Source organism: Gekko japonicus, unplaced genomic scaffold, assembly GCF_001447785.1.
Source record: "Gekko japonicus isolate JY-2015 unplaced genomic scaffold, Gekko_japonicus_V1.1 scaffold767, whole genome shotgun sequence".
Taxonomy (NCBI): Eukaryota; Metazoa; Chordata; class Lepidosauria; order Squamata; family Gekkonidae; genus Gekko; species Gekko japonicus.
The window spans coordinates 396,440-415,184 of record NW_015161972.1 but is presented as its reverse complement, the minus strand read 5'-3'; the positions used below and the strand labels follow the sequence as shown (position 1 = coordinate 415,184).

The 18,745-nt window shown below is 43.7% G+C and overlaps 1 protein-coding gene across 1 annotated transcript in view; it reads left to right on the top strand.

The window, feature by feature from the left end:
• The first annotated feature begins 13,918 nt into the window (after positions 1–13,918).
• SCRN1 (secernin 1) overlaps positions 13,919–18,745 on the top strand; it is a 29,355-nt gene continuing 24,528 nt past the window's right edge. Inside the window, exon 1 of the mRNA XM_015429691.1 lies at positions 13,919–14,077. Coding sequence (XP_015285177.1) covers positions 13,919–14,077 — 159 coding nt within the window. The remainder of the gene's footprint in view (positions 14,078–18,745) is intronic.

The window sequence follows — 18,745 nt, the reverse complement described above, 5'->3', positions numbered from 1 at the left end:
GCTGTCCGAAGACGTTTCCGTGGTCATGTGGCCGGCATGACTAAACACCAAGGTGCATGGAACGCTGTTGCCTTCCCACTGAAGTGGTACCTATTTATCTACTTGCAATTTCTTGCTTTCGAACGGCTAGGTTGGCAGGAGATGGGAGCTCACTCCGTCATGCGGCACCTGGGTCTTGAACTGCTGAACTACTGACCTTCCACAGCCTGCAGTTCAGCGTCTTAACCACTTGAGCCACCGCAGCTGTAATGATTCTGTTTAAGCTTTGTGTATGAGAATGCCTTTACAGTAGCCGGTGCTTCAACCAGGTTTTAATTTCTGTTACAAACCAGCAGCAGCTAGACTTTGCTTCTCTGAAGCCAATATAATGGGGTGTGTGTGTCAGAATGGTGGGAGAGTGTATGAATGTGTCACACAAAACTCATCACTGTGAAACTGACACATTTATAAAAGAGTTCCTCTCAGGACTACCCCATTTGTGCACCTCTCTCATCTGTACTATCCTGTGCCCCAACACTGAGCTTTGTAGCAAAGGTGGTCTAGTTTCCCTATGGTGTTTCTAGCAGGCCCATTAGCCATGTATCATGGCAATAGCACCCTTTCCCTTTAGTGACTGCTGTTCAGGGGCTTTTGAACTTTTCGGCTCAATTGTTGACAGACTGGCATAAATTTGCTTCATATGCTTTTTGAATCATCAGCACATCTTGGGGTTGGCACATTCCAGAAACAGAGTAGGTGGAGCACAATAAAATATCTTCTAAGTTTGCAGGAAGCTGCAGGCTTGCAAAGCAAAAGCCAAAAGCCATGCGCCACCTTCAATAAGGGCCGGCCAAAATGACACCAAACAGTGTACAAACTTCTTGCCTTCACCATTGCACTGCTGCTTCATTAGACTGAATAGAATTTTTTCCCCCTTTTATCTTCAAGTTATGTTAAAAGTAGATAAAATCATGATAATGTGGATTTTTTGGCAAGGTGTTTTTTTCCATTAAATTCTGAACTACGGGATACCAAATTTCCACCATTTTCATGTAGGCAATGTCTAAAATGTAAGGGTTAGAGTACACTGAAATCTTACTTAGAATGACATATTCCCATAATTTCTCTCTCCATGCTGACAAGGGAATATGTGGGCTTTTCCATTTTGACTCTAATATGTTCTTGCAGGTGTCAATAACAATGAAATAAGCTGTTTCTCCCTTTTATTCGAGGAAGGATCTGTCCAGAATAGAATTTTTTTTTAATGCCTTAGACTGTGGTCTTCAGGCTTCTTCATTCCAAGTGTGGGCTTCCTTGGGAATAAAAGCCCCTTAGCTCAATAGGATTTACTTCTGAGTACACATGCTCAGGATCACTTTGGAGAAGACACAATCAGAGAGGGAGAAGAGACTTGACCAGTCAGTAGTGAGAGAAAGTTTTTGTGTCCATGGGCACTCAGTAGGGTTGCCATGATATCCCCGCCCCCGCCACCAGTGGGGAAGGAGGGAGTAGGGTTGCCAGATCCAGGCTGGGAAACTCCCGGAGATTTGGGGGTGGAGCCTGGAGAGGACAATACCATCGAGTCCACCATTGTCTCCAGAGGAGCTGACCTGTGAGATGCGCTGTAATCCCAGGGGATCCCCAGGACTCACCTGGAGGCTGGCACGTCCCTGAGGGGCAGGGCCATTGCGGACTCCGCTCTCCCGGGCTCCGATGGCCAAAGGGGTCCCACACCCTTTCCTCCTATCCCCCCGCCCCGCCCCAGCCCTTCCCCGGCGCCTGTTCCTGCGGCAGTCCCGCTAGGCTGAGCCCTACGGAAGGGGAGGAAGCGTCAGCAGCGGCAACAACGACGCCGCACCGTTAGGAGGCAGAGCAACCTCGCCGGGCCGGCTGCCGCGCCCTCCCCCTCGCCTCCCTCCCCGGCCCTCCTCCTCCTGCTGCTGCTGCTCACGTGAGCCGGAGAGAGGCCAGCTGTTACCTGGCGAGAGGCCGCCGGCTTCGCCCTCGCGCATCTGCAGGGAACGGGAGGCTGCTGCACGGCGCTGGCGAGGCGACTCCGACGGGGGAGGCCGGCAAGGTGAGCTGTTCCCCCCCCGGGGGCGTCTCTCGCCCGGCCCCCAGAGCCCCCCTCCGCTCGGCAATGCAAAGGACCCCCCGCCCCCAGTTCTGGGAGAGGCTGCGGGTGACCTCGCTCTAGCGGGTCAGCCTCAGCCAGCCGAGGGTGGGCTGGGCTGGCTCGGCGCGCAGGGGAGGGGGGAGGGGGCCGGACAGTGTCCAGAGGACACCCCCCCACCACCCGTCGCGATCTTTTCGCGGGTCGTTGTCAGGGGTGGGGGATCCTGGGAAGTGGCCGCTTCCCTCCCGTCGTTGACTTCCAAAGGGGGGCGCGCATCCCTTGGGGATGACTCATCATCGCCGGCCAGTTCTCCGCGGAATGTGGGAATGGCCGCAAAGCCGTCCGCTGATCCGAGGGCTCCGGCTCTCTCTCGGGCTGCGACCTTCGTCCGTCCGTCCCCCCCCCCGGAAGCCTTCCTTGGATGCCGCAGGCCAGCTGTCTGCCGGAGGGAATCCCACCAACCCTCTCTTTGGACACCCCCTTAAAGCAGGTCTAGGTCGTAACATTTTTCTTCTGGAGAGCACAGCTCGTTTGCTCCTGTTACAGATACTTGAAAGTTCGGGCATGCTGGATTCTAGAAAGTTACAGCTGCTGGTGTAGATGCTGCCTATATAGGCTCTGCATATATAACCAGAGATAATTGATAGGCTTGTACGTGTGTGGGGAAGATGCTTAAAGGCACACTACGGGTATATCTCTCTCTCGAGTATCACTACATGATCACAAGCTGTAGTTGTACGTCTGCCCTTCAGCTGGCCTGTTAAGTTCCCCAGGAGCCTTCCCTGCTAGTAGTCCCAGCATCTTCGCATACTTTTCCATTCTCCGTCCATCTTCCACAACCATAGATCAGGTTCTTTCTCTCTAATGCACTTTCGTGGCTTTTGCTTTTTCGTTTATGAGCGTTTAACAGGTGCTGTGCATCTTAGCCTCTGTGCAGTGTAATATGGCTCCTCACTATATATATCCATGCCTTTGTGTTTTCTATGACTCATTTTAAAACATCCACAGAATTAATCTTACTGTGCTTCTGCCTCCTGTGTAATAAATATGAGAGTTTGGGCAGATTGCAAGTATCAGATGTGGAATTTTGACTGCAGTCTACTGAAAAATGCATGATTTTCTAGCATTTTAAGCACCGCAATACTGGCTCTGAAAACTGCCTTTTATTATTTATTTCCTGCCTGAAAACTGCCAGGATAACCTGTTGTGACATTAATTCCTTGGCTCCTCAAGGCTAAACTGTTGGATTTAAACACAAAGCCTTTGTTTGCTTTGTTCACTGTATGATCTTCATTGTTTCTTCAACTTGCTTGTGTAAAAATAGCTGGACTGTTAACTTGAAGTTAAGGTTTTAAAATAATATGGTAAATTTGAAGACTGACATAGGTTTTCTTTTTTATGAAAATGGGTCTTGGATCACTATCTATTTTTCTGGGGTTCAGAAAGCTAGTTGTCTTGTGTGTGCGCCTGTATTTCTGCACAGTGCAGGTGTATATCCACACACAGAGAGCTTCCAGACTGGACTCTGAGTTGCTGAAGCTAGATGAGACCAATGCACTACCTACATGAAACAATATCTATAGCATACAAGGTTTTTTTTATTATTATTCCCAGTTAGACGCCACATTTCTTGATTTGAGGGCATTTATTCAGTGGGATGTGTACTTTAAGAAATTGGTATTTTTTAGATGTGGATTTAGGGTAGGGCATAAATCCTGGTATTTGGGGTATTTGGGTTTCATTATGGGCCACTGGGGGGGCTGGCATGGCTGTTTGTTCAACCAAATGGCACCAAATTGTTCTAACAAAATGACCCCCCCCCAAAGATTCAAGCAAATTGGCTCAAATGGTCCCTGAACAAGGAGTTCCCTGCACAAGGAGCACTAGGCATCCTACTTGTCTCCATTGTTTCTTATGGGGGGGGGTAATCAAACCAATAACTAAAGACACAAGAGCAGTCCCTGGCCAAGAGCCTCCAGATACAAACAGAGCCAATGTCAAACCAGAGAATCCAAGATAAACCAAGCTTATCTTTAAAAACAAAACAAAACCCTAAACCCTTACCTACAGTGAACTGCTTTTAAAACCACCACAAATTTTCTTCAGAACCTGTGGCAATGATTAATTTGTTCTAAGAAACAACAGGAACACCCCAAAACTCCACAAAACCACTCCCCCCAAAACACAACGCAGAAAGATATTTAAAACAATTATAGAAGAAGAATTTGCCCTATTTGGGCAAATTGCTTGAGAGACTGGTGGCAATTCAGTTGCAGAGCTTTATGGATGACACTTCCATGCTAGACCCTTTCCATTCCAGCTTCCATCCAGGCCATGGAACAGAGACAGCTCTGGTCACCCTCACAGACAACATCCGGAGGCATCTGGATCGGGGCGGCACAGCAGTACTGTTGTTGTTGGACCTCTTAGTGGTGTTCGACATGGCCGACCATCAATTACTGATCCACCGCCTCACCGACACTGGGATTCAGGGGCTTGCCTTGCAATGGCTTGTCTCCTTCCTACAAGGTCGGGGACAGAGGGTGGCGCTTGGGAAGCAGACGTCCCAGAGGTACCTGCTGGTGTGTGGGGTTCCCCAAGGGGTGGTGCTATCCCCAGTGTTATTTAACATCTGCTTGCGCCCCCTTGCCCAGATTGCCTGGAGGCATAGGCTAGGGTGTCACCAATACGCAGATGACACCCAGCTATGTATGTTGTTGGGTGGTCAGTCCAACTCTACCCCTGTCTACCTGAGGACCGCCTTTCCCCAGATATCCACCAGAGGGCCCTGAGGTCAGGGTGGAGGGTAGGGATCTCATTACCGACCTTTGATGGGGCGCCGAGAGTTTGGGAGTGCTCCTGGATGCTGCCTTAACAATGGAGGCCCAGGTAGCAGCCAGTGCCAAGGCAGCCTTTTACCATCTACAGCTGATTAGGCAGTTGGTTCCCTTCCTCAAATGCAATGACCTGGCATCGGTGATCCATGCTATGGTCACCTCAAGATTGGACTACTGCAATGCTCTCTACATGGGGCTGCCCTTGTCCCAGGTGCAGCTAGTGTAAAATACAGCAGCCAGGCTGTTGATAGGCCTCTCCATACGAGAGCACATAATGGCCTGTGCTGAAGGCATTGCATTGGCTGCCAATAGCATATTGGATTACCTTCAAGGTGCTGTTTATGACCTTTAAAGCCCTATATGATCAGGGGCCTGTCCTGAGGACCGCCTTTCCCCATATATCCACCAGAGGGCCCTGAGGTCAGGGTTGCAAAATCGCCTGACTCTCCGTGGCCAGATTGGCCGTCACCAGAGCGATGACCTTCTCAGTGGCGGCTCCACACTGGTGGAATGAGCTCCCGGAAGACATCAGAGCCCTGCAGGATCTGTTACAGTTCTGCAGGGCCTGTAAAATGGAGCTCTTCCACCAGGCCTTCGATTAGGAACCGACACTGATGAATGAGCTATTAACAACTGGACTATTATGGTCCCCGTGCTACTGGCGTTCAGAACAACTTTGGACACCGCCCTAGCTACATCGGACCACCTCATAGAAATTCACCATCTGTACTTAGATGCACTTTATGTAATTTATTTGTAATTTGAAATGTTATAATATTCTTATTTATTTGTGTTTTATTGTATTTTAAACTGTTGTATGCCACCTTGAGCCTGCCTGTGCAGGCAAGGCAGGATATAAATTGAAATAAATAAATAAATAAGAACTGTAAAACAGAATGAGAAGAATGCAAAAAGATTAACTTTTTAAAACAGTAAGAACTTGGACCTTTTCCCCCAGCACAAACTTGTTAAAAAACAAAATCAAACACCTTTTTGAACCAGAGAAAATGCAAAGCACTTCTAATATAAGCCAAGATAACAGTGTAAAGCAAAGCCAAGGAAAACTATTTTAAAAGAATCAGAAAAAAAGACTCCCTCCCCCCAACTACACACCCCCAGGAAAACAAAAGACACAGAAAAACTTGAAATAATATTTTAAATCAGGAGAATTAGAAAAACAGATCTGAAGATGTTCACCAGGCAGTCACAGAACAAAGTCTTGCTAGGCAGGAAGCACTCCAAGGAGAGACCAGCACAGCAGCAATCCAAAAGAGCTAACCAGGAAAGGAAGCCCAGCTGCAGACCTTTTATCCCCTTTGCCCATGCTCAGAAAGCCATGGAGGGATGAGAGAATCATCATTATTGAGCAGACAGTTCATGCTGCTCCTCCCAGAGTCTGATCCCATTGCCTGGGAGAGCTGCCTCCTCCCCTTGCTTTTTCCCGTTGCCCAGGAGTCCTGTAAGCTTGAAGAAAAACATAATAAAAACAGTCCTGGGAGCCTTAAAATGGCAGTTCTGGATGTCCCTACTCCCTGGCCTCTACCTTTTTCATCCTTTGCACAGGTCCCAGAATCTCTGGCTGAGTTGCCCTTCTTGAGAGAAGTCATGGATCAGGAGAATAGTATATAATTTATATGCCTGTGGTTTCTGGCCAGTCCCAAGTACATCTGATTAAATAATGAGACTGGGGGGGAAAGATTTAACAATCTGACATGGGGGCAACCTTGCCAGTCATTGGAAATCAGTTGCCAATTAGGACTCCTTTACACATTACATTGTTCCCATAATCAACATAGACACCCTGCCAATATATCAAAAGTGGCAATACTTTTTTGCAGCATCTGTAGAAAAATATAAACAGGTGTCCATCCAATGACATGTGCTGCAGTGCTATGGTATAATGAGGTCAATTTTGTGTTGTCACATGGGAAGCAATCTGTTAGCAAAGATGGCTAAGCTTTGGTTCTCTGGTGGAGATGCTGGCTGGAGCTGTGGAGAGTCAAAGGTAATCATGCCTCTAGAGAACAGTGAAAAGCAACACTATTCATTGATTAGAGGACTTACAAACAAATACAATACCTTTATTTGTCACCACAGAATATTGCGTTCCCCTTGAACCCAGACTACTGGAAACCACAACATTATCCAGTTGTCTAGCAGCCCTCTAAATGTAGGATTCTGAATATAGAAAGATTCTTTAGCTGAAAATGCAGTTTGCCAATCTTAATGCCTTGGACCACAAAATTTAACTGCAGACTTTTAAGAGTGACCCCTTTCAGATTTCCTTTTTGGGGCTAAAAGCTATAACATCCAGCTCTCTCAAAGAGATTTGTCCTATATACTTAAAAAAACCCACGATCACTGTTTGGTAGGATTCTTCTTAATCTGACACAGGACTTTTGAAGTTGGCTGCTGTACTGCAGTGGTATTCAACTTCCCCTTAAATCTTTTTCTATACACGATAAATTACAAAATCTAATCTAGTTGTCTTCAAATTTTAATGGCACAATTCTGTAGCAATATATTGCTGCATGAAGTTGCAGTTACCTTTGCAAAATATAATAGCTATATTCTCTGCTCTGAGGACTGTTACTAATACAACCAGAGTACAGATTTTTAGAATAAACTAGCAATACATCTTTCTCCTTCATCTGTCTCTGTGTATTTTTTTTATTTGTTGTTTGCTTGATTCCAATGACTGGCAACAATATTATAAACAAATCATTAAACTATCTATTCCTGGCCACTGACAGCCAGCCCTCCCTATATTTGGTACAAAACAAAACATCTGAGTATGAATGATTCAGCCCTTCTTTATGGAACCAACTCATATTTCTTTGGGAGGGGGAGAGAGATGGAAGGCTAAGCAGTCAGGATTGGTTGCCAAGCTTGTCCTTTAGCCACTGAGAGAACAATGAGCAATCACAATATATTTTTTGAAATTTGCATGAATGAATGCAAACACAGTCTCACCTGTGTCCCAGACTTAGAATAGACATACATATATTTGTCAATGGGTTCCTGACAAGGGAATATTTTGGTTCGTAAACCAAATGGAGTATGTTATTAACTGGTCACGTTTTAAAATGTAACTGTTAACATCTTAACAGGCTTCCTTGCAGGATATACATCAAATAGCAAATCCAAAGCATATTGTTAAACAAGAATATGAGCAAGCCTTTTTAGTGGTCATCATCTTTACATGAGGATGTAACTGAAGAGCCCTCAGCCTTTTCACTCACTGGAAGGTTGGTTTCAGGGAAATAGGTTGTTTTCATACTGTCCTTTCCTGAAGTCACATTTGATTGGGGTATGACCTAAGGAGAGCATTTTGGTTGCTTCAAGAATAGACAGAATAATCTTTCTTTAGCAAGCGATGGGCTAGATCCATCCAGCTTTTCCTTAGGTGGAAAAGGGAGGGTGGCGCTCCTTTTGCCCACCAAAAAGGCTTTGCTGAGGATCGTGGGATATGTATGGATAAAAGCCAAGTGGGATGGGGGCTGTAATAAGGATGGGGATTGGTCAAGGTTGAGTGACAAAGCTGGTGGGAGCCAATTCATCATCTCCAGCTAAAGTAAATATTGATTATAATACCATCTCGTGTTTCTGGTAGAAATTCCAGATTCAGCATTCCATCAGGCTTTGACAGGTTTTTCTAGCTTTTAGGTCAGACTACAGAGATCACAAGATTTTAAATATCAAATATATGAATATACATCCAAGCAATATAAATGCAGATATATGCAAACTATCTAAAACTGTATAGGTCATAATAGCATCTTGCATTAAGTCCACATGCAAAACAGTCTTGTTTATTAGCATTTATTTTAGGATAAATTTACAACTTCTTTTTATAGTTGGAAGAAGTAGATACTATATCACCTTTGACAGAAGATGAGATTGCAGCAGATCTACACTTTTCCCTTCTGCATGGCAAAATCTCTTTGACAAAATTATTACAGTTGCTGCAATCCCATCCCCTTTTGCACAGAGGACATCTGAGCTAGGGTTCTCAACTCCAGTTTGGCAAATTCCTGGAGATTTGAGGGTGATGCTTGGGGAATGCAAAGTTTGGGGGCGGGAATGGAGCTCTGCAGGGAGCCCACACTTGGACTTCTGTTTCTCCCAGACTCCATCCTCCAGAGCTGGCATTTCCTTGAGCAGAACTGATGTCTGAAGTCTAGAGATCAGTTGTAATGCTGAGAGACCTCCAGGTCCCTGCAGGAGGCTGGGAGCCCTACTCTAGGTGAAAGAATGGCCAAAGAACATGGTAATCATAAATTGGGTAAAGAAAGCCTATATGTTTTCAAATATTGGTGGTATTATTATTATTATTATTATTATTATTATTATTATTATTATTAATTATTATTATTATTATTATGGAAAGATTGAAGGTCAAAGAAGACGGGGACAGCAAAGGATGAGATGATTAGACATTGTCATAGATGCAACAAACATGAAATTAAGCCAACTTCAGAGGACGGCGGAAGACAGGAGGGCCTGGCGTGATCTTGTCCATGGGGTCGCAAAGAGTCGAACTCGACTGTGCGACTGAACAACAACAAATACACAAAGTATCCTTAGGATGAACTGTGGAATCTACAGTAAATGATGGAACTAATATTTAAACATTGAGTGGAGGGAAAAACCAGTGTAACAGAATACAGTCCCTTTAAAGATTTGTACTTAATGCAGCAATAATCCATCCACATTCGTCATACTTGATGTATCATGATTGGAGCTATCTGTGACTAATTGGTACATGTGTATGCTTTCCTTTCTATACCAATGCTGTCCACCACTCTGTGTTCCTTTTAAAAATAGGTCTCCTAAACAAATTATTTCCTGCAAAGGATTATGTTCTTTGGATTGCCAGTGGTCAAGAAATGTTAATTAAGAGAACTGGTTTGTAAAAAAGAAAGGAGGGGGATTTCCAATTTAAAGCCAATATGGGCTTTAAAAAAAATACTCATTCGTGTGTCTGAAGTATTCCAGTCTGTCAGGTAATAAGGAGCATCATCTTGAGGATGCTTTGTGGAGTGGAAACGGCTGGGCATTAAGTCAGAAAGGCAAGGAAAAGAGTGCAGAGACTTCAGATCAGCAAGTGAGGAAACGCTGGAACTGCCAGGCAAGCATAGCTTTCCCCACACTCCTGTCGGCTGTTTCCTAGTGACTGCATTTTCATCAGGCAGTAGACAAACCCTCGATTCCCCCCCACCATTAACCATTGTTTCAAATGTAAGCCACAGCAAAAGACTGACCTATTTCCAATGCTATTAATGCCTACTAATTATTCAAACCCTGCATTTTTTTTAAAATTGTAAAGTGGAAACAAATTAAATGCACCCAGATTAAAAGTCAAATTAGACACTTAATGTGATTTAAAAGGGATATTAGTTAGCAACTTTAAATACAGCACAGGAGTATGACACCTACTTTCTGTCACTGCTTGCTGATACCAGTGAATGAGACTTTTATTGCAAATTGCGTAGCGGTAAAAGTGTCGGACTAGGAGCTGGGAGACCCAGGTTTGGATCTGCACTCTGCCTTGGAAATTCACTGTGTGACCTGTGGGCCAGATGCACACACTCAGCCGGACCGACCTTGTAGGGAGGGCAGTTGTGAGGATAAGCAGAGAAGAGGAGAATGATGCGAGCTTCTTTGGGTCTCCTATCGGGAAGAAAGGTGGGGTATAAATAATGTAAAAATTAATGGATTAGACATAACTTTTCTGTTCACTTTCTACCTCTCCACTCTGTGCTAAATTGCGTGCACACAACTCAAACCATGAAGACCCACCTGTATGTGTATAGATTAGTTCTGAATGGTGACTTTATTATTATAAACTTCAGTTCCATTTAGGGTATGTCAAACTGGAATATTCCTAGAAAGTAATATGTTTGCATGTTAATCAAAGCTGCTTTGTCTTCGGAATGCCAGCCTATATTAAGCACATTGGCATAGTAACCAGAAAGACATTAGCCAAACAAACAGGAGCTGAAGGAGCACTATACACTCCAATTCCCCTGAGATTAATTTTCATCAAGAAGCACTTGACAGTAAGAAATTACTTGCAAGTTGTCACTTCAGAAGTCATAAGGGAATTAGAAATTGCTTTTGACCATTGTCTTGTCTGATAAGATCTGCATCAAACCAACCAGCTATATTTTTCCCTTGGAACTAATTAACTAGGCATGAATAATACATTAAAATAAAAAAATGAAACACACAAGTAGAACTGAATTATATCCGGTCTTCTCATTCCATTGCTTTCCCATAAATTTATGCTTTAAAGGAGGGGGCAGGCAATTATCTCAAACAGCATTACCATCAAGCTTTAAAAAATACCAACAATGAGAAGTTTACAGCAGATGAAACAAATGAAACATCTGAACCAAATGTTCAAAGGAAAGGTTATGATGGTATGATGGAACTGATCTAGAAACTGCAATCACTACAGGTATAGCAATCCTAAATTCCCCAACCCTATCTGTAACATGCACAGTGTGTATTGTAATCTTCACAGCTGATGTGGTTTGGGGAATGGGGAAGTTGCTTTGCTCTAACATATGTTTTATTAAATGTCATATCAGCAGATCTGGGAAGTTCACCATGATACCTTTGTATTGCTGGAACTTAATGTGCATCAAATTAGTGATGTAGGCATTGAGAAAGTGTGAAGGCAATGAAGAGAACAACAAATGCTATCGAAGGGTCATCATGGCTAATTATGCTTTGCATTAACCATAGTTTAGAACCCGAATTGTGGTTAGCTGTGACTATGTTTTGCCCATTCAGATAGCCAGCCAAACCATAGTTAGCACAATGATTTGCACGCCTACTGCAAACCATGGCTTCCTGGTTTGCTGGCTGCTGGCTACAATAATGGTTTGGTGTAAGGGCTGAATGCAATCAAAGAGTTCTCTCCAGACTGGGCAGTGATAGGCTGATAGTGACACAAAATATGGCACAAGTTAAAGCTGTTCTCTGTTGGGGGAGATGAGGCAGTACAGCACTCTGGTATGGCTATCAGTGATGGAAGTAAATTTTAATCAATGTAACCAGTAGATCTGCTCAACAGCACTTTGGTAGAATCAGCTACAGGTTAATTGATGAGTCTAAGGTTTAAGGGAATGGATGTTGTTGAAACAATGGTTCTGACGTGTTAACTGTAATATGGCTGGATGAAGCAGTAAAGGTAATTTTCCTTTTTTAACAATTCTCTTACTTCAGAACCCTCATACAGGTTTTCTATTTATTTTGGTCAGGGCTCTTTTTGTAGAAAAAGCCCAGCAGGAACTCATTAGCATAATAGGCCCCACCCAAAGCAGGAACTCATTAGCATATTGGGCCACACCCCTGACAGCACAGCTCATTAGCACATTAGGCCGCACCCCCATGTTACCAGAAGTGTGATTATCCAGCCACACCCACCTTTTGCTTCTTATTCTGTTTACCTTGTTTGTTGTCAAAACCCAGGGCTATTTTGTAGCAGGAACTCCTTTGCATGTTAGGTTACACACCCCTAATGTAGCCAATCCTAATGAGTTTCTGCTGTTGGGTGTGGCCTATTATGCTAATGAGTTCCTGCTGGGCATGGCCAACTTGGGAGCCAGCCGGAACTCCGTTCCTGTGCGTTCCTGCCCAAAAATAGCCCTGATTTTGGTAATATGAAAACTTTATTTACATGTATTGGATCAACTAAATGCGTAGCCAAGTGAGGGGGGGGGCACACATTACTTTAGAGGGTAGCTCAACTATCAACCCAATTCCATTGCTGCCAAATGTGTGTGATTGAGTATGTATGTGTAGTACAGAATAGCCCAACCTGGCCTGATCTTGTCAGATCTCAGCTGATAAGCAGGGTCAGCACTGGTTAGTACTTGGATGGGAGACCATCAAAGAAATCCAGAATTGCTATGCAGAGGCAGGCAGTGGGAAATTACCTCTGCATGTTAATGGCAAATACATAAAGGGAAGGTCCAGATACTTTCTTGCCTTGACCAAGATTTCCCCCCTATCTTACTTTGTGTAAGACTGCCAAGAATTTAATGGGAAGAATACTCTTATGTGATTAAGCCAATTTTGACCAGAGAGCAAAATCTAATCTTTATACACAGTTTGCTTAGTAATTAATTCTTAAGTGTCTAATTTGAAAACTGCAAAGAAAATGGTTGGTGCTGTTTAATCCCCATCCCCTGAACTGGGGAATGCACTACACACTGAGTGTGATCAGCTGTATTGGTTTGTAAGAGATTAACTGTTGTAATTATGAACATACATCACAGATCTTGTTTTTTCTTCTGCTTTGGCACTTGTTTGGCCCATGCCTTAAACACTTTGTTTAGCTGAGCTGTGGATAGATCTAATGTAGATGGCTGCTTTTTCCCATCATAAAGATGTTGTTTTGCTGATATAAGAACTCTGGCATGACGAACAAGCTATATGCATTTTATATTCAAATAGTCAAATGTGGGCCCAGGGTCTGCAGATACTTAAATTCACAGATTGGGGGTAGACTGAGAGAAAACAGGTAGTTTTGCAGACCCTGGTGGTGGGGAGCTCCCAAATTTGCAGAATAATCAGAAAACTTTAAAAAAAACATTGGGAGGGGGGGTTCAGTCTCTGTACATGTGTCGAGAACTTACCAGATGCCACTGTCTTCCAGGAAACTTCCTCCATCTTCACTACAGTTGTGGCTCCTGACAACGAGGACAACAGTGGTGGTGGTGGGGGGGGAAGAGAGCCACAGCCATGGTTAATCTGGAGTTGGCTGGGATGGGAGGTAGATGGTGCTGGCACTGGCTCTGATGTGATGAAGCTGGGGTTGGGAGGGATGGGAAGTGCTGCTACAGTAAAGCTGGGGTTGGGTGAGATTGGGGGGAGTCAGGTCCCCCGTTGTCTTAACTATTTTGCAGCCTCTATTGCAGTTAGGTTAAGCACTGTACTGAAATACCAATTACTTTCCTTCTCTTTCTTTAGGATGGCTCTGATACCTCCAAGTTACTGTTTTGTTGCATTTCCACCACGTACTAAAGAGGGTCTTGTCATATTTGGAAAAAATTCTGCACGGCCGAGGGATGAGGTGCAGGAGGTAGTTTACTTTGCTGCTGCTACTCATGATCCAGGATGCAAAGTTGAGGTAAACGGTGTTATTATATTAGTTTTACAAAAGATTTCCTCAAATCTAAATGGCTATATTTTGTATGACAGCCATAGAGGTGAATATTTTAAAATTATTTGCTTTTCTGACCGATTTCTCTTGTCCTCCCCACTTTTCCTCACTCCCCACCTAGGTATATTCATTAAGTCCTGTTTCTTTTGTAGCTTGTGAGCTTGGACAGTGCACATGAGCATGCTCCCTGCCTTGTACAGATGATTTGAAGTGGGTCACAATGATTTGTAATATCAGGTTTATTTTATTTATTTTATTAGATTTTTATCTCATCCCTTTCCCCAGAATGCTGCAGGAGGGAGGAGGAGAGAAAGTCATGCTCTGTGGGTAGAAATTTATGTGTCTGTGGACTCACTAGTTTGAATACAAGCCATAGTTTCTGTTCTACAAGTGTAGGCACGTTTCTGGCTGCCCCTGCACATTTCCTGTATACCAAAGCTTTTGCAAATGTGTGGAGGAAAAGTGCTTGCATTCCTTACATTCAGTTGCGCATATGGCTAAGTTTGCTACAGCTGTAAGGGCTTCTAAATATATTAATATCCATTCTTTAGAATCTTCTAACAATTTCTGGCTACATATGTGCAACATTTCAGATTTCAATCTGTTGGGGAAGTGCCATCACAACCTTAATACTCAAGTATATTATGTAATAATATTCAAGGGGGCTTAAGCGCCATGACAACCTATAGATGTACATAGCTCTTGCAGTGCAAACTAAGGATGAGCTCAGCAGATAAAGAGAGAGATAAAGCTGGCTGGCATCAGCTTACTGCTGGTGCTTTTATTTCAGATCTGGGTCTCATGCATATATTGACCAACAAGGAAGATCTGAAAGACATGATGACCTGTTGTCCCGAAATCTACAGAAGCAGAATTACCTAGTCAAAGACTTTAAATGATCTGATAAAGCAAAACTGTTCCTTTCATATGAAAGTTACTGTCCGGGGCTAGCAGTGCTGATCAGTCTTAACTGATTCATATCTATGGATTTTCTGTTGTTGAGTTCCACTTGGAACTTCAGTGTCAGACACCCTTTCTGCCAACAAGAGTAGAGATTGATTAGCCATTGGCTGGGGAGCCAGCTTTCTGCATGGCTTCTTTGGAAGTGTTTAAATAATCAGGCTAAAGGTTCCACAGGGTGACACCGATAGCAATGGCATCTGCTTCTCCAGCTGGTCTTTGCTAGACGGGATAAGCATTGAAATGACCTTGCGCAAGGCAGCGTTTAGTTACTTTGTCATAGTTAACCAAGTTGTAAAGTTAGGCCATACCAAACAGGAGCATGATGAAGGGTCAGACCAAATGATCACCGTTATGAGTAAGCAAAAATGACAGGCTTCAGTTGTCTGATGGAAGGAATGTGCTTGGCGTAAAGAATGTGGAGCTGAGATAAGGCAGTACCGACTATCCTGCAAAAAGAATCCACAAAGCTATGGTTTATGATGGATTTAAAAGTGCCATCCTAAGCAGCAGTACACTGTTCTAAGCTCACTGAAGTCAATGGGCTGTACAGCTGTTTCTTGGGGAAACTGAACCAAATCTAGGAGTATTTGTTTAGTAATTAAGTTCCTATAACCAAGGATTTAAATATTGAAAAAGATGCACTTGGATTTGCATTCATCGTTGCAATCTCCAAAGGTGGTGCCTCGCTAACATCTCATTTTCTTGGAAGACCCGACTGGGTATAATTGATAACCGAAATAATTGCAGGTTGGTTCTGTAAAACAAACTCCAGAAACTGGCAGTACAAAGCTCGGTCTGTGGACTTTTGGGCAGTCCTTCCTTCAGATCATGTAACAATGATCCTTACACCCAGGGGTCATTTCGTAGAAAAAGAGGTGCAGGAGCTCATTAGTATAACTCATTAGCATAATTTATTTGCATATGCCACACCCCCTGACATCACCGGAAGAGTGTCAGAAGGCAACACCCACCACTCAGGCTCCACTGGACGGTTTTGGATTGCTAGCTATGGGGGGGGGGGGAACGTGCAGATCTGTCCTCGCAGAGGAGGGAGAGCTTGTACCTGAATAAAACTTGGTGCCACTGGACTGTTTTGGGCGGGGGGCTCTGCAATTTACCTGGCTGTTTCTTGCTCTGACTGAGGGCTGCTGGGAGCAGGGGGCGGGGCTTGTGCATATGCCCGCTCCCTGGGCTCTTTACTGCCGGAGCTCCGCTCCTGTGCACTCCTGCAGGAAATGACCCCTGCTTACACCTATATTTAATTATCACTTTGAAAAATGTGATGTTGAACAAGCTTCTGTTATGTTTGCATAAATAATCTAAGTGCCTGCAGTATTTTTGAATATGATGTGCCAGTTCATATTTTGAGCTATAACTAGATAAAGACAAAATTTCTGTGTCTGTAAAATTATCCCCTGTATTTCATTTGGCTGTAGAGCTCAACGTTTTTAGAGCCCTTGTATTAACCATGCATTCACACAATTGTTTCATCATCTATTGAAATACATCAGTTCAGAAATTCAGATTTATCAATCCTATTAAAATGTGGGAAGTGAATGCCCAAACCACATACCTTTCATAACAGTAGATGGTGACTGGTTTCCTTTTCAAACATGTTACAATAGTCAGTTTGAAAGAGAATGGAACCAGATTGCACAACAAAGTGTTTACAGTTTTAATGGTATTGATGCTATGGCAAAATCATCATTGAAATACCCAGTATTGGTTTTTGCATTGGAAAGGCATTTTAATATTAAAGCCTTACTTTTACTGATTTTTTTTAATATCAGTGATATCCATTTATGTAAGCAAAATGTGTTCTTAATGATTAAATCCTTGGGAGTTTAATAAAAGATTTCCCCTGGTTGTGCTATGGTATGCTTAAATACATTTCTGTTTCTTGAAATGCTAATTTAACATAAAATATTGGGAGAGAAAAATAATAATTGAGAACTGTGTATTTTTTTATTTTACAAAACATCCACTAGGTTTTCCTTGAATTAGTTCCAGTAACATATAATTTCCTCAATGGTTCGTCTTGCTTCTGGCATTTGACTAAGGATATAAGAATATATCATTAGGGAGAAGTTTTTAAAATACTGATGATTGGTGATTACACTATGCATTTTATAGTGCTGATTATTGAGATTCCAAAACAGTTTAAAATGTTGTTTACTTTCTATTTCTGAGTACTCGTCCACTACAATAATATTTCCAGGTTTTTCTTTTGCCTTTCTGTAGTGCACTGGCTGAAAACCAATATTTTGCTAATTTTTACCCTTAAACTGTGAGGTTTATGCTACAAGAGAAGATGCTGTAAGTTGCACTCTTTGTTAATGCAAAACATGTTTCTTCTAGTCTGTAAAAATGTACAAAGGTGAGTACTAAATTGCACTACTAGGCTTATGATTAGGGCTGCTTAAGTTTTACCTTAGAGTTTCTAGTGATTCCTAGAGCTAGCCTTTGTCACTTCTGGTGAGAACTTCCAGTAAGTACATGAGGCTGCATTTAAAAATCTCCTGTGATGCTGCATATCCCGCAGCCCTCCCACTGGTTACCAGGCAGTGGCATAGCCTGGCAACCCTACTTTGAACAGCCAATTATCTGAGTTGTGAACAGAAGAATAAGGGTAGCTTTAGGATTAGTGAAGTCTGAGGGAGGGGGAAAGCCTCTGGCTGATTTCGCACTAGAGCCGCCTCACTGTTGTGCTGCCGTTTGCCCCGGTTCTGTTGGTCAATTTTACACCCGAAGCCGCGCGGCTGATTTTGACCTGTGGCTTCGCCCGATTTCCCTCGCAGTTTCGTGATCCTGTTTTTTGAGGATCATGAACCGGCAAGGGAAATTGGGCAAAGCCACAGGTCAAAATCAGCCGTGCGGGTTCGGGTGTGAAATTGACCAATAGAACCGGGGCAAATGGCAGCGCAACAGCGAGGCAGCTCTAATGTGAAATCAGTCAGAGAGTTGAGTAACCCAGCAATACAGTGTGGCTAGAAGAGCCTGGAATAACAGACAGGGTTATGCAGTAGCCAGTGGGCTGATAGCACAGAAACTGTGTTGGTTGATAAACCATAGAATGGCAATGTTGTTGATCATTAGCTATTGATCCAAGAGGAGAACAAGGTCTGAAACAGGTCTATAACCTAGCACCTCTAGGAAGTAGGGTTTCCAGCTAGGCCTCCCATTTAACTGCCCAGGATGGGAAACAGGGATACCAGCATCCAGGTGGGACCTGGGGATCGCCTGGAATTACACCTCATCTCCAGACTACAGAGATCAGTTCACCTGGAGAAAATGGATGCTTGGACTTTACAGCATTATACTTCACTGAGGCCCCTGTCCTCCCTAGGCTCCATCCCCAAATCTACAAGAGTTTCCAACCTGGATCTGGCAATCTTACCCCCTCCCATTCCCTGCCGGTGGGCAGGGGGGACTTGGCAGCTCTACTGGAGAATTACCAGCCACCAGCCCCAATTTCCTATCCCCGATGAATTGTGTATATTATTTCAGTTCTCTCCACATGACCAACATCAGTTCCCCTGGAGAAAATGGCTGCTTTGGAGGGGAGGACTCAATGGCATTATACTCTGCTGAGATTTCTCCACTCCCCAAACCCCACCCACCCCAGGCTCCCCCCCCAAAATCTGCAGGTATTCCCCAATCCAGAGCTGGCAA